Here is a 14,978-nt window from a genome sequence, read left to right as displayed (position 1 = left end):
GGGTGAGAATGCTGTTTGTCTCGGCTGTTGCTGCAGCTGCCAGGGAACAATTTGCCCACAGGGATCATTAAAATTTGATCTCATCTTAGCTCTTACCTCATCACCCTCTGCCTCTGATTGTTAAGATAAAGGTAGGAGGAAGTCGCAAGTGATAAAACCAGCCTGGAAGCGCCATTCCTTAAACGCATTCTCTTTGTGCTTCTCCATGCAATAGCCTAAAACACAAACAGCTAAATCTAATCAAAGTTGTCAAGTTCGAGTAGGCCGGAAAAATACATTTCTTATTACTATAAACATATAAAATTTATTTTAAGAAAATGATGTCAAGCATGCAAACTGACTGAACTGTAAAATGAAAATCTTGAACATTTTTGCTGAGAAGGAGGAAAACTAAACTCCACATAGTTGACAAATAGGTCACGCCATTTGTAAAGTGTCCGATTTTGTTTTCTGAATGACGCTGAGTACTTTCAGTCGGATGTTTTTGGGCAGTTAACTGACTCGCAGTGTTAAGTGCAAACTGCTGCCGTGTAAATGGTGAGCTTGGCGATGTTATTGACAGTCTCGCGGCGGATGGATGAGTGTGGGAGCTGCAATGAAAGAGCATTATGGCCTGTAGCCTGTTTACTGCACAATTCATTACACTTCCAAGGACAAATGGGAGCCAAATAACTCCGGCCTCAGCTCCCCTTCTGTCATTCAATCATCAACTAGCCGAAATATCAATCATCTTCGAAAGTAATATCAGTGTAAATGACAAAAAAAATGTTTATTTAATAATTTAGATGATTTTATTTTAACAGTGCAGTGATCAAGATTGCGACAAGTGGAAAAAAAACCCATGAATTATATATTTTATTTATGAAGGGTTACCATTTCCAAACATTTTCTGATGGCTAATGCCAAGATGGATTCACGAAACTCTTTTGAGAAACGATCCATCTGGCCTGTGAGATTAAGATGCCCCCCCCCCCCAAAGTGAAGCTTTCCATGCACAGCATTGCCCAAAGAGTTCTGACCATCAAAGTATGAGATAAAACATAGTCTAGACCAGGTGTGTGCAAACTACGGCCCGTGGGCCACGCACGGCCCGTTAAACGTTTTAATCCGGCCCGCCAAATTTGAAAAAAATTAAATGAATAATTTTGTTGATGTTTGATTTTCTAAATACTGTGATTTTTCAAAAACATATATATTGTTGTAATGCTTTTTTTTTTTTTCTCCCATGAGGTGAGGTTACCAAAACACTCCATCCATCTGCTCCTGGTCCGGCCCCTCTGTCAAATTTTAGAACCCATTGTGGCCCGCCAATCAAAAAGTTTGCCCACCCCTGTTCTAGACGCTTACAGTAGAAAATAAAAAACAATTCAACAATAACCTGTTGTGGCTCAAGAATGGCTCGCATTCACTTTAACGATGCAATTACTCACTTACCACCCAACACATCTCAGAAACGGCGACAACAAATGATTTAATTGCACGCACTGTATCTGTTTGGAAGTGAACTCTGTCTATAATCACCACCAATTTTTCTTGCACTTTCAGTGCTTCTTGTCATTCTTACAAAAAAAAAAAAGAGCCCTTGTAAAATGTAGCGGGCATAAGTGATAAGCAGGATGATGAGGGACTTAAAAAGGACAAGATGGAGGAGGAGCAGGGTGGGTAGTTGGGCAGATGTTGCTTTGTTTAAAGACTGTTGTGTAATTAAGGGCAGAGGAACAGAAGCCTGACCCATTTTCTTCTTTTGATCAGCTGTCACATGGACAGGCAGGGGGTCCACTGAGCGACAACCTGTCCATTTCCTCTTCAAAAAGTTTTGTCTCTTGCGGACGAAAGCCGGTGTTACCCGTTCCTTCCAAACGTCTTTGCCATAAAAAAAAAAACTAAATAAATAAATAAAAAGCATAAAGATGCCGAGGAAGTGTTAAGAAGGAAATGAACTGGAAGAGGAAGAGGACAGATAAACGCTAAAAGCTGAAAAGAACGATGCGGGTGGAGGTATGACGTACGGGGGCGGGCCTGTAAAGTGGGCGTGGACTTTGTAGAAGGCCCAAAGATGAGGAGATGAGGAGGAGCAGATGTTGGGAGAGAAAGAAGTTACAAAATGGCAGCAGGAACAAAATTGTTCTTGCCGCTACCAAGTGGCGACAAAAGTTGAGTGTCAACATTTTGGAAGACATTGTCCATTCTTATGTTGTCATCTGAAATTTGGGAAAGAACTCCTTTTTGATTTTTTTTTTTTCGACTAAAGAAATGAACAATTTTAAACAGTCAATGAAATTTGTCAACAAAGCAATATCTACGGAGAGAAGTTCACATTGTTTTAAAAACAGCAAGATTTTAATCAAAGATGGCTTTAAGCGTCTCTAAACATTGACATTGATTTAAAAAAAAAAAGCCTTTTTTTTTCTCCAGCAAGTTTTTAAAATATGTTTTGTTTACGACTATTTTAAATTAAATATATTACAAATTATTATTATTATTATTATTATAATGAAAACGTGATGTGCTAGGGAAAAAACGAGGGCCGATTCAGAATAAATAAATGCGCAAAAAAGTCACCTCGAAAAATTAACTTGCATTTCTGCTTAAAAAAATTAGTAAACAAATGTTGACCAACAGCAAGAATTTTTAAAACTAAATTAGATTAAAATATATATATATTTTATATTTATCGCTTTAAATAACAACAAGAAATGATATAACGAAATATTTTCCCTATTGTTTGTCTATTTCTTGCTTTATGTTAATAAAATCAAAATAACTTTTTTAAAAATAACACCATAGTGGAATCAATCAATTCTTTGTCGGCACGCTATCGTGAGGTGTGTGATGTTCAAGTTAGCAAAAACGGACCGCTGGTCGCTCCGGTCGTCCCAGAGAGGAGTCATTGGATATGAAAGTCAATGTTTGGTCACTTTGTTGCAACTTGCAGACACAAAGGCAGATGAGCAGGCAGACTGTTGAGATAATCAATAGCCTGTTTATTTACACTCTATGGAGTCATGTTGCTCAACCACACATGCGGGGGAAAAACAACCGCGTTACATTGCAATTGTGAGCGTTTCTCTTAGATTTAGATTTAGATTTAATTTAGCCTTTTGAATGCTAACCTGAGTCAACCTGCAACTAACTCATGCTACTAGTCGTACCGTGACTAGTATGTTTAAAAAAAAAAAGAAAAAAATGGAGTCAGAGGTCATGTGCGTCCTGGTGTGTTCCGTTTGACGTGGCTCAGCACAAGTGGCATAGTGTAAAATGAGAATAAAGCTGTCGGATAATCGGACATTTTAGCCTCCTGGCTCTCTTTCTGTCTCCGTGTCTCTCTGTCCCGGGCCATCTGCTGTGTACTGAGCAGCAGTATTGATCTGCAGCTTTGTGCTGGGGACCACATGCTAATCTATAGCGTTAGTGACAAACCCCGCTCGGCTTTGCCTCGCATCTGTCCCACTGACTCTCTCTCTCTCTCTCTCTCTTTCCTCCCCAATATAACCAGTGCCGTCTTCCCTCCCTGAATCTCTTCCTCTCGATCGTTCTCTCCCTCAATGACCGAGCATTTTTTTTTTTTTTTTTGGGATGGGGAGCCATCTGTCCGCCAGTAAACTCATCTTCCTCCTCCTCCTGCAGTGGTTGGGTGCTGCACGGTGAGTTCTGTTCCATGCGTTCTACATTTGACGGCGGCCATTTTCAGTCTCACGAGGCCAGAGGTGGCCAAAAATGAGAAGGACTTGGGAACAACTACTAACTTCATTTGCACATTTTCACAGAGTGGCGCTTCAACTGTCGATATTGCTTTGAGTTATAATAATTACACCCCAACATCGACACAATTATTGATTTATACACAATGTAAATATATTAAATTATTATTACATATTATATATATATATATTATTTTGGGATGCTGTTTTAATTTAGAAATAAGTTCTAAAATAATTTTTCTAAATTCAATACATGATCTTAAATTGTATAGACATAAACGACATGAAAAGTTAAGCGTGCATAAGAATTTTATGAGTCTACTTTCATTATTGTCACCGCAAAACTATCACATTCTACACATTAATAGTTGTACTGCATGCACGTAATTTTTTATTTAACCCCCAAAAAATAATATAGAGACGATACACAAAGTAACAAAAATAATAAAATAAATAAAAATGGCTGTGTAAAATGATGTGTTTTTATATACATAAAATAGTTAACACCTTTGTGTAGTTTCTAAAAATAGATTTTTCCTGTTTTATTAGTTCATAAAAAAAAAAACTGACGTTATTTTAAACCATCGACAAAACACAGATATTATGAAATGCATATCAGTACATTTTCATATTCAGTCTTGTAACATGTCAGTGAATATTATTCAAAGTATACAATTACATTTGTTAAATAGACGAAGACATACTCCAATAAGTGATAAGCGTTCTTTCTTAATAAATGGAATTAAAAGGTTAGTGGAGACAAATCTATTATTTACGACACACACTCTCACATTACAAATATGTCACGACAGACAGTGAAAAAAGAAGATCTTAGTTTCATATCGGTCATATTTCGTCCTTGGTTTGCAGAAAAAGAAAAAAAAACTCCACTTGTATTCTTCCTCCATCTGATGCCACCTTCTTCTTCCTCCTCCTCCTCCTCACTTGCAGCGCCTCCTCTTTCTCCTTTATTCTCTTCAAATCTTTACAAACTTTTCAGACCTGCTGCCTCTTTTGTTGCGGTTCTGTTGGCCATGAAATCAGCTATTAATGAGAACACAATGGCCGCGTGCAGAGCCGCCCGCTGTATTCAAATGTGACCACACGCCATCATCTCTGTGTGTCCAACTCTAAATAAACACTCACTCAACAGCCATTCTTCTCTGTCTATGAATTTGTGCGCTGGTTATTATAAATTCTTGAACTTGGTAAGCTGCAACACGCACACGCACACACACACACCCCAACCTACACGCACACCCCAACACACGCACGCACACACACACACACCCCAACCTACACGCACACCCCAACACACACACACACATATATTTATATATTTATTTATATTTATTTATTTATATTTATTTATTTATATTTATGTATTTATATTTATGTATTTATTTAGCCAGATTCATGACATTATTTATATATATATATTTATATATAATATTGTCATGAATCTGAAAAGATATGCCAAGATATGCCAATATTCTTTCATTTGAATATTTTTTTCCGATTTTACGTAACTTTAAAGGCTCGCCATCTCCCCTCAAGTTAAACACACTTTGGACACACAGCTCCATGCATGCATGCACATACGGTACTGTATGCTCGAGTCAACATTGGAAAAGAACATGACCACGGGCGGAACGAGCTGATGCTAATTCAAATCAATATTAGTGATGAATTTCCATGGGAGCTTTGTTTCCTTCCACAGAACATGCACGGTGATCTGAGGGCAGCTTTTATTTCTCATCTGTGCACGCTGTCGTCATCAATACCATGCATGTGCATGCACGCGTTTGCGTGGCACGTAATTTTTTTTTAGTTACAAATGGAGAAAGGGGTAACGCCGTAAGCACACGGTTCATTTTTTTTTTTTTTTGTGTAATTTTGAATTAAAAAAAAAATCTTGTTAAACAGTTGCATTCTTTTTAACTCTAACAACACACAAACGTACGATTTGACAGGTTCACAACACATTGTGAATATTCTTTATTATTAGTAATATTATTTTACAAATTTGCTGTGCATTTTGTTCAAAATGGTCATGCTTAGATCTGATATTGTTACTGCCTTATAATAGCATCTTTACTTGACTGCACAAAGAAAGTTTATCAAAAGTTAAATGTTTGTCCACAAGAAGACTTGCTAGCTGCCATTTATAAGAAGAAAATTCAACTTTTCATTTACAAAACTGTACTTATTCTGAATAACTACAAATTTACTCATGGGCCGTCCCTCAGTGTTGTCGCTTACAAGGCAAAGTTAGTTTTACACACTTGTTATTCATTAACCAAAGACTGAAGGTGCAGGGCAACTATTCGGACTCCTCCCTTTACATGATTTTTTAATGTCCTCTGGAGTGAAATTCTTTTAATCATAACATTTGATTTAACCTATTGATTTTCTCTCCGCCTGAAGAGCGAGAATCGGCGCAAGGCTCGTAGACTGAGGTGGGGGTCTTTGACTTTTGAAACTTCTGATCAAAGAGGTGGATAAGAAGGAGAAGAAAAGCAGTATCAATAATTCAGAACAAGCACACAAAGGTGAATTAGAAATGACAGCAGATTAGTGGATCTGATTAGTCTGACCCAAAAGTGCCTTAGAGCCGCTACAGATTTAATATGACTATTGGTCATTCATTTTTTAAATTTCGTTTTTTTTTTTTAATTATCTATAAATTTTAAATAATTGTATATTTTAACAATAGCACCCATGTTCGTGAACAAATCTAAAAAGTGAAACCTAGCATTTGACTCCTTTTGGTTTTCTTTTTTTGGCGCAAGGTCCTGACATAAATCAGAAAGACTGAAGGGGTCAGGGGTCAAAGGTCAGTCTCCCCTGGCACACGCCTTCTGACCTCTCATTTATGTACACGCTGACCTACATTGTGTGGCCTTTTTCCCCTCTTTTATTTTCTGCCAGAAGTGTATTTCATTTTTTTTATCAAATTAATTTATATTATTATTATTATTATATTAAAATCATATGACTGTTGGATCACACAACATAATACGTACTGGGCCTTCATATGTTCATAAATAAATTATTCTCTTTGTTTTGGGGAATAAAAATGCAGTAATATAAAGAGAACACATTTAAAAAAAAAAGACTTTTAATTAACCTGGAAAAAACGAGACCACTCGCTTTGTAATTGGACAATTCCATTCAATTTAATCTCTGAATGTTGAATAAAGTACTCAAGATGTTTCATTTCAAGTTTCCCTCCCACGTTTTCTCTGCAGCATATTTTTTATCTAAAAGAATGCAGTGATATAATAAATATTCATCTTCATGAATTGTCCCTCTATTAAATGTGAAATGATGGGACACTACACTGCAATCTTTTTTTTTTAATTAAACATTTATATACCTATATCTTTGCCATATTGGACATTTCTAAAAAAAAACAAAAAAAACAAAAAAAAATACACGCAAAAAAACAACATACAGTATATTTGTTACAATTGTGAAAATAATTATGAAAATATTCCTAATTTTGTTTTATCGTTAACACATTGCAGCATAAATGAAAACACATCAGAGAACGACTCCGAAATGAGTCCTTTTAGTACATTCAATATTTGAGTGATGCTGGTTCACAACAAGAGATACAATATCATATCATTTTTGCCTATGTTCTAACACGGTCCAGACTAAACCAGTCCATGAATCATTAATTTCCTGCATGCTTGAGTTTTTTTCTGCAATTTAAATTTGAAAAAAAAAAAATACGTTTTGGAATATAGCAATGGGAATAAAAGCATTTGAATCCGATTCATCGATTATTAATCCTTTCTACACGATCAAGATTTTGCCGTGTATTTGTTCTGTCTATTCATCCAGAAGAGCAGTAGGTCAGAGTGCACGGATGTCTCTTGGTTGTGTCAGTCAAAAGTTCTTCCACATCAAACTCAATCAAGCGTGCCCTCATGGCCTTTCCTGTACTGCTATCTCGACGTTGGAACAATAGGATTGTCCAAACTATCAACTTGAGAGACTCGTGCTGATCATTTTGAGCAATCAATCCAAAAGTACATCAATTAGTTCACATGACACAAACCTCTGCTTTCTTTGTCTGCCGATGCCAACGGACAAAATGCAATCAATATTCAAGAATATTCAACATCTTAACCTACGATGAAGCGATTTCAAACAATTCCAAAACGATACGACACTTGACCAACAATGCAGATGCACCCACTAATTATTATTAATTTGATATCGGTGCAGTGGTTCCTTGGGAGACGAGTTTAATTGATGTGACCAAGTTGGTAATTCATAAAACTTTCCCCATTGAAATGAATGAAAATGCCGATAATGTGTTCCAACTTTGCTCCCGAAAAGCAACCAAATTATTCATACTGTGCTATTTAACAAAGAAAATAGCTCTTAAAAAATAGAAGAATAGAATTGAAAGAATGAAAAAGTTTTTGGCACCGTGATTAATGGATTGGCCAACGGGGGGCAGCGGAATACAGGCATCCAAACGCAAACAAAGAGGAGTTTCACAACTACTGTAAGTGTCTGAGTAAAAAAAAAATCTCCCTGTCGACGGTCACTTGTATCTCAAGGAACTGTAACACAGGTCACTTGTATCTCAAGGAACTGTAACACAGGTCACTTGTATCTCAAGGCACCACTGTCATGTGAAGCTTCGAATCAAACATCATCGACCAAAAAAGGTACTGACTGACTATTTCTGCTAAGGCCTAAATTTGACAAATGGTCCAGAAAGTAAAAGGTCAGATGTGCCGGTGGAATTAGAGTGAAATGGGCGTGGTTGTTTCTGCGTTGCTGTCCAGAAAAACATTGAAGACAAAAAAAAAAAAAAGTGATGTCGCAGTTTTTCAAAGAAAAAAAAAAGAATTTTTAATCTCTATTTTTGTTCTATCAAACCGTGATTCTGAAGGTAATAAAAAAAAAAAATCTATTTTGACACTACTAAATCACCCATGTATACTATTTATTTATAGATATTGTATTTTTATTTATTTAAACTATCATTTCAAAATGTCTTTAAATGAGATGCAAAAAAAATAGTTTGTGCGCCAAAAAATGGTATTTTCGTTTGTGACGAAATTATATAACACATGGTATAAAAGTCATGTGTTCTTGACGGGATGTCAACTGCTCATCATAATATGCACACACACACACACACAACATATTTTGATATTCAATAAAAAAAAAACAGTTGCGATATAAGTTCTCCCATGTTGTGCAATATTCTGGGTTATTGTATGAGGTACCACATGGTCGCTCCTTCGAGGCATTCAGGCACTCTATTAATAACGAGAACAACACTTGCGAACAACAGAGACCTCCACCAAGGCCTCAAAAGAAAAGAAAGCGCCCTCTCTCTGTTTGCGTGTCCATCTGTTTGTTGGTCATCAGGCAACTTCACCATGACGACCAGACCGGCGGCGCCTTGACGATTCTGGGGTGCGGATGATTCAGCTGACAACAGAGTGAGGTGAGTTTTTAAACGAAATTCCTGTTTGCTGGATTGCTGACTGCGCATATTTTTTGGCGCAAAAAACTGATTATGTTACCTTTCACCATTCATGACTATTGATGGTAAAATGAAGCTTCAAATTTGCTTCATGAAGCAGTTGTTGTAATTCTGGACTATCTGTTCAACATTGGGCTGAAAACACATTGACGAGATGTCACTTAAACTGCTTAAAAAAAAAAACAGCAGTGCCCTCTAGAGGAGTCAAAAATTCAACAACTGTTTCATGAAGCATATTTGAAACTTCATTTTCCCATCGCTCTTAACTCATTCACCACCAGCCAAGTAAAAAAAAAATAAATAAAAAATGACGTCTTTAGCCGTCAATGGCAGTCAATGAGTTAATAACACTCCCTTCTGATGTTTTGCTGAAGTGCAGCATAACCTAGAGCGCAGCGGTCCTTGAGTGTGTTCCAAAGACATGAACAGAGTCGTCGTTTCTCTACAGCTTCAATGCGCCGCCGTCACAGCTTGATCGAGATAGCATCTGCAATCTTGGGCTAAAATAGCCCAAGGAGTCCATTGCGCCTCCTTACCAAGATCGTGCCGTTTCCAAAAGCACATTTATCAGTCGTCGTCTGACTGGTCCTTTTTGTGACGCTGGCCAGTGGAAGCTCTGGTGAGACAATTGAAACAACCTCCCGCAGTTTGGTGTCTAAGCGCAGTGGGAGAGGCTGAGCTTCAGCAGTCCCTCGGTGTGCATCTTGTAGAGGAGTTTGAACTCAGCGGGCAACTGATGGGCCTCCTGCCACTTGGTGGTGAACTTGGTGCCCTTCTTGTCGTAGTAGTGATAAGGCAGCTCCTTTCCCGTGTTGGGGTCCCAACCGAATGGCCAGAAGCCGTACAGGTGGATCTGGTCGCACATAGAAGACGCCAGCGTGTACATCAAGATGCCGGTGCTCAGACGCTTTGGCGACAGCTGTTTGGTTTTCCAATAGCTGGTGAGAAGGAAAATGAAGAAAACAATTCATTCGATTTTAACGGAAAGGAAGGACGACGTTGCATAACGGTTTATATAATTGGGCGTCTATATCCGTCAATGGCAGCGAATGAGTGATCCAATTAAAATCATTTCCACCATCATTGATGTCAATCAGAATTCCAAGAAGGATTCGTTATGACGGAGATGACTATTGGCGTTTTTCAACGTCTGAACACCGCTGAGGCCCGAGTCGAAACCCTTCAAACCAGTCTCGACAAAAGGCGCTCAGCAAGTGGCTGAGGTGCTAAAAGCCAGCCTGAGCTGCTTAAACGTGGTAATACCTCCCCAGCAGGTAGATTTAATGGGCTTGGTGAAGATTAGGCTACTGTAAGAGTGGCCCATTCTGCGACCACAACACTAAGAAGCGGACCTAAATCCCTCTCTGCAGTTTCAACTCGGTGCCATACCTTTCACTAAATAGTAGTTTCCTTCTAATCTGGCTTTGGAGTTTAAATCTCCTTTTTGCCACACGCATGCACACACACACACACACACACACACATTCACGTACACATGAACACACTGTAACAACAAATGTGGTCTGCAGCTGTTGGTCAGAAAATTTTGATTTGAGTGGGAATTATAAATACGACGTTAATCATACACAATGACATACTTTACATTTTAAAATGTGCTTTGTAGCAAATGCTGTTTTACAAAGAGTATTCACTAAGAAGCAAAATATCACTCATGAAGCGATCAAATCTCTAATTTAGTATATTTTTATTATATTTTATATTATTGTATTTTTTAATTCAGTTAGTTTTTTTATATTATATTATATTATATTATTATTTCATTGTATTATTTTATTATTTTATTTTTTTAATTCAGTTAGTTATTAGTGTGTTTTTTTTTTAGATTTGTTAGTTTCCGTATGATTATTCAGGATTACTGAAAAGGAAAAAAAATTAAAGTCAACTCCAAAAGGTATATATATGTATAAACTCAATGAAAAAAAAGAAAAGATGAAAAAAAAGGAAGCAACTTTTTTTTTCTTCCAATTTTAGTTTTAGTTATTTCATTAGTTTTTGTTCACAATGAAAAGCCTTGGTTGGGAAACACTTGTGGGTGGAGCTTGGAATTCAGTTCTCCTGCACGTCTTACTTGTTTATGTGCTGCATGATGTTTCCCGGCCAGGCCAGCTGGACTTTCAGCTGACCGCGATGTTCCACAAAGAAGTCCACCAGAGTCCTGGTGACGGTCGCTGACGTGTGGAAGAAGAACGCTGGGATCCACAGGATTGCACCATCCAGCTTCTTCAAGCTCAGGAAGAAGTTATTCCTGTCCTGCACCGTCAGCAGATTGTTGTAGTACTTCTCTAAGATACTCGGGTTAAAGGTTGTCATGTTTGTGCGGCGCCCGACGTCTCTCTTAAAGACCTCCGTCGGTGCAAAATTGCAGCGGAAGACAAAGTCAAACTTCTCAATCTGATCACCGCAACGTGAGCCGGTGAGGATGCCGCTGTTGCCGACAACGGCGCAGACATTGTAGTGCTTGTTCAGAATCGGCGTGACCTCGGGGAGGAGTGAGCGGAAGTTTTCGCCGATGGAGTAGACGTACTTGTGGCTGGAGTAGTCGTAATGCATCAGCTGGCCAATGCGGACTAAACTGCGCGTTAACGTGAAGTTGTGAGCAATGTCGATGTACTGAGAGATTTCCTTCCTGAAAGAAGCAAAGATGAGTTGATGATGAGAAAAGCATAAGACAAGGTTTAGTCATTAATTTGAAAAAAATAAGAATAAATTATATATATATATATATATATATGAATATTTGACATATTTTTGGTATAATGACATACGTACCTCTGTTGGATAAAAGCTGTGCGGTTATACCTCCATTTAGAGGAATTCTTCAGGTCTTCGCTAAGAGCGTTAGTTAGTGGTGTGAAAACTGGATCCAGATATTTCAGTGCCAATTGGGAGCTAGAGTGGGAAGGAAGAAAATTAGTCGACAGCGTTAGGTGAAAGGCAAATGTCGAGTCATCCCCGCTTCAGTCTCTGTCAATATTCCGACTGGTGCAATAAAGTTTGCAATCGCTGAGTTTGTACTCACCTGAGGTCGGGTTTGCGAGGCGGCCTTTCGCTGCACGAGAAATATCAAACAAATAAATTCAGACTCAGTAAGTCAAATGCGAACCTTTTTTAAGAAGCAAATCCGATTTAACAAGCTTTCAGGATATTTTTAATTTGAAGCATTTACAAATGATATCAGCCAAAGCAATCGGCTCTTTATACAGTTTGATTGTCAGTCGCAAAACGGCGCCACCACGACTTTCTCAGAGTTGTGCAACATCTCTAAAGGAAATACGAGTGTTTGTCCACCAAGCCACCAAAAAGACCTTCAAGTCTAACTCCGTCAAAGCATAACCTTGGCCCACCGTGACAGCCAAGCCCGAAGGAAAATGATTACAGCAGGCGGGAAATGTATGGAGCGCTTGCGCTGTAAATCAGAGTCAAGGGCAGTTTGCTGACTTCCACAACCTTTGCGAGATCAACTGTGTTTTAGCATCGCACTCTTGATCGCACATGAAGGATTTCCATGGATGTGGACTAGAATGACCCCGCTGAACCACATCTAATTCCTCTCTGGACTGGAAAGTCTTTAAATTGAGATACAGGGTCAAAGGCGCCAACAAATACTGTTTTGGCATTTTTCACTAATCCTGTCTATGATATTATACAGTCGAGGAAACAAAAACCTTATCCTATATAAGAGTACAAGTCAACATTGTAATTTATTAATTTATTTTATTTTTACCTGTTATTTACATCGCAATGACACAGGAAAATCTTCCGTTAGTTTGTCAATGTTTCAATTTTAATTATCATATTTATGCTCATTTCTGTTAGCCCGTCTATGGCGTTTTCCGTCATATATTAGCAATATGCTTGCAGACTTTCGTTAAGACTAAATTCAATTTGATGTGCACTTAAAACAATTCTTTAATGTCTTTACGCGTGTTTTGATCAGTTGAAATGTGTTTAAAAGGGCTCACTCTCAACTCACCAATCACAGAACGTGAGCACTTCCGCCACCTCTGCGTACAGCAGACGTCACCAACATGGCGCCCACAGGCACCAGGTAGCCCTCAAGGACCACACGTGTAGCCCGTGGGCCTGTTCTAAAGATAGCTCACCAGTGATGGGACATTTGTCACGTGAGGAATGCGATTCGGACCCAGAAGCAGACAGGAGACGAACGTGGCGACATAAAAGTCTTTATATAGAAAAGCAAATGTGACATACTCTCAGCTCTGGTTTGCTCTGCTCAATTTTCAAGTGACTCATTCACTATTGATGATGACTGACACGGCATGCAGTCCAGTTTCTGCAGCCAGGCCTAAATTTGAGGCTGCACCGGGGCCGTTTACGTTCGGTTCTATGGTTCATAAATTAGCAAGCACAGCATCCATGACCTCGATGAAACGATGCAAGCACATCCTGGCTGGAAAGCTGCAACTCACTCACCGATAGCCCGCGTGAAACATGTACATCCTCGGTCCCCCGTTCGGTCCATATCTGGGGGTTCCGAGAAGGAAATCCTTCTTAATGGACACGTAGCTGATGAGGGACAGAATGAGCAGCGCCACACTGAACATGACGAGCCCCAGGGCGCTCGCGATGCGCACCATCCTGCCTCGGCGTCAGTGGGTGGCCGAGCACGGCACGAGGATGCGGCCGAGGCGGGTCGAGACCGGAGGAGACGAGGACATGAAGAGCATCGCCGAGGTAGGAGGGGAATTTAAAAAAAAACACGATGCGGTATTACTGCCTGAGAGCGAGCAAGGACGTCATAGCAGATGAAGTGCGCCCCCCCTCCAAAAAAAAAATATATCATAAGCTAAACACAAAAGGCGTTTGCGGACAAAAAAGGCACAATAACAGGAATAAATCCCGGGTAACGCGCTGGCGGTGAAACGAAGCGACAGCAGCGTCCTTTCCGAATCATCGTCGGTGTGTGTGCCCTTCCTTCTCCGTGTCATTAATTAAGACAGCGTCAGCTTTAAAGAGATGCAGCTCCATCGCCACTCGAATCACATCAACAGCATCCTTAAGCGAGGCGGAGCTCTGGCTTCGGTTCGGTGAAGGTGCAGGGACGGACATTCGCCTCCTACGCAGCAGACACGAGAAGAATTCGATTCAATTTTGAATTTATTGGGAAATACACAAATAAGTAGTGGTGGCCGAAAGTAGTCACACTCAGCAGAAGTATTTTTTTAAATAAATAAATATTAGTATACGTTCTGATTAAATCCCTTTACTTATGTAAAACTGCAGACTTTGAGCTACTTAAGTATAAAAGTAACGAGTATTTTTTTAAATTATTTTTATAGTTTTCGTGAACTGTGCCGTATTGGTGTGACTGAGTTTTTCCACAGTTGCCCACTTTTACAACAAAGGTCCTGAGAAAATTGACTGGCATGCCCGACTGGTCAGCACGATGGCCTCACAATGTGGAGGTTGTGGGTTCAATCCCGGCTCCGGCCTTGATTGAACACTCTAAATTGCCCCGAGGTACGAGTGTGAGCGCGGATGGTTGTTCGTCTCTGTGTGCCCTGCGATTGGCTCGCGACCACTTCAGGGTGTGTCGTACACGCGGACACTCTCATTGTGCTGAAAAGTCAAAAGCGATCCACCTTCCATCCATTGGACGTTTGACATTGTGTAAAATAATCTGGGATTGAAGGAAAGGCTCTGTTCGTCGTCTTAGTTTTCAAACTTCATGATTGTTTAAAAAAAAAAATCAGACAGACAGACAGCAATTGGCA

The 14,978-nt window shown here is 39.3% G+C and overlaps 2 protein-coding genes across 2 annotated transcripts in view; both read right to left on the bottom strand.

Moving 5' to 3' along the window:
- txnl1 (thioredoxin-like 1) overlaps window positions 1–14,978 on the bottom strand; it is a 139,526-nt gene that overhangs the window by 65,285 nt on the left and 59,263 nt on the right. The gene's annotated exons all lie outside the window — the stretch shown is intronic.
- Window positions 6,862–14,333, bottom strand: st8sia3 (ST8 alpha-N-acetyl-neuraminide alpha-2,8-sialyltransferase 3). Its single transcript, XM_088281706.1, has 5 exons — window positions 13,678–14,333; window positions 12,263–12,292; window positions 12,013–12,132; window positions 11,312–11,869; window positions 6,862–10,160 (listed from the first exon to the last, which is right to left on the bottom strand). The coding sequence occupies exons 1-5, from the start codon at window positions 13,839–13,841 to the stop codon at window positions 9,878–9,880; spliced, it is 1,155 nt and encodes a 384-aa protein (XP_088137832.1). The 5' UTR covers window positions 13,842–14,333; the 3' UTR covers window positions 6,862–9,877.

The sequence above is a fragment of the Idiotropiscis lumnitzeri genome, chromosome 18 (genome assembly GCF_059441095.1).
Source record: "Idiotropiscis lumnitzeri isolate Australia: NSW breed Sydney's pygmy pipehorse chromosome 18, RoL_Ilum_1.0, whole genome shotgun sequence".
In the NCBI taxonomy this organism is placed as follows: domain Eukaryota; kingdom Metazoa; phylum Chordata; class Actinopteri; order Syngnathiformes; family Syngnathidae; genus Idiotropiscis; species Idiotropiscis lumnitzeri.
This window is presented reverse-complemented; position numbering and strand designations above follow the sequence as displayed.

Coding starts and splice junctions, on each gene's coding strand:
- st8sia3 (XM_088281706.1), bottom strand. CDS start 13,841: ATGGTGCGCATCGCGAGCGCCCTGGGGCTCGTCATGTTCAGTGTGGCG. Junction 12,293..13,677: donor ATGTTTCACGCGGGCTATCG/GTGAGTGAGTTG, acceptor TTTCTCGTGCAG/CGAAAGGCCGCCTCGCAAAC. Junction 12,133..12,262: donor CCTCGCAAACCCGACCTCAG/GTGAGTACAAAC, acceptor TTCCCACTCTAG/CTCCCAATTGGCACTGAAAT.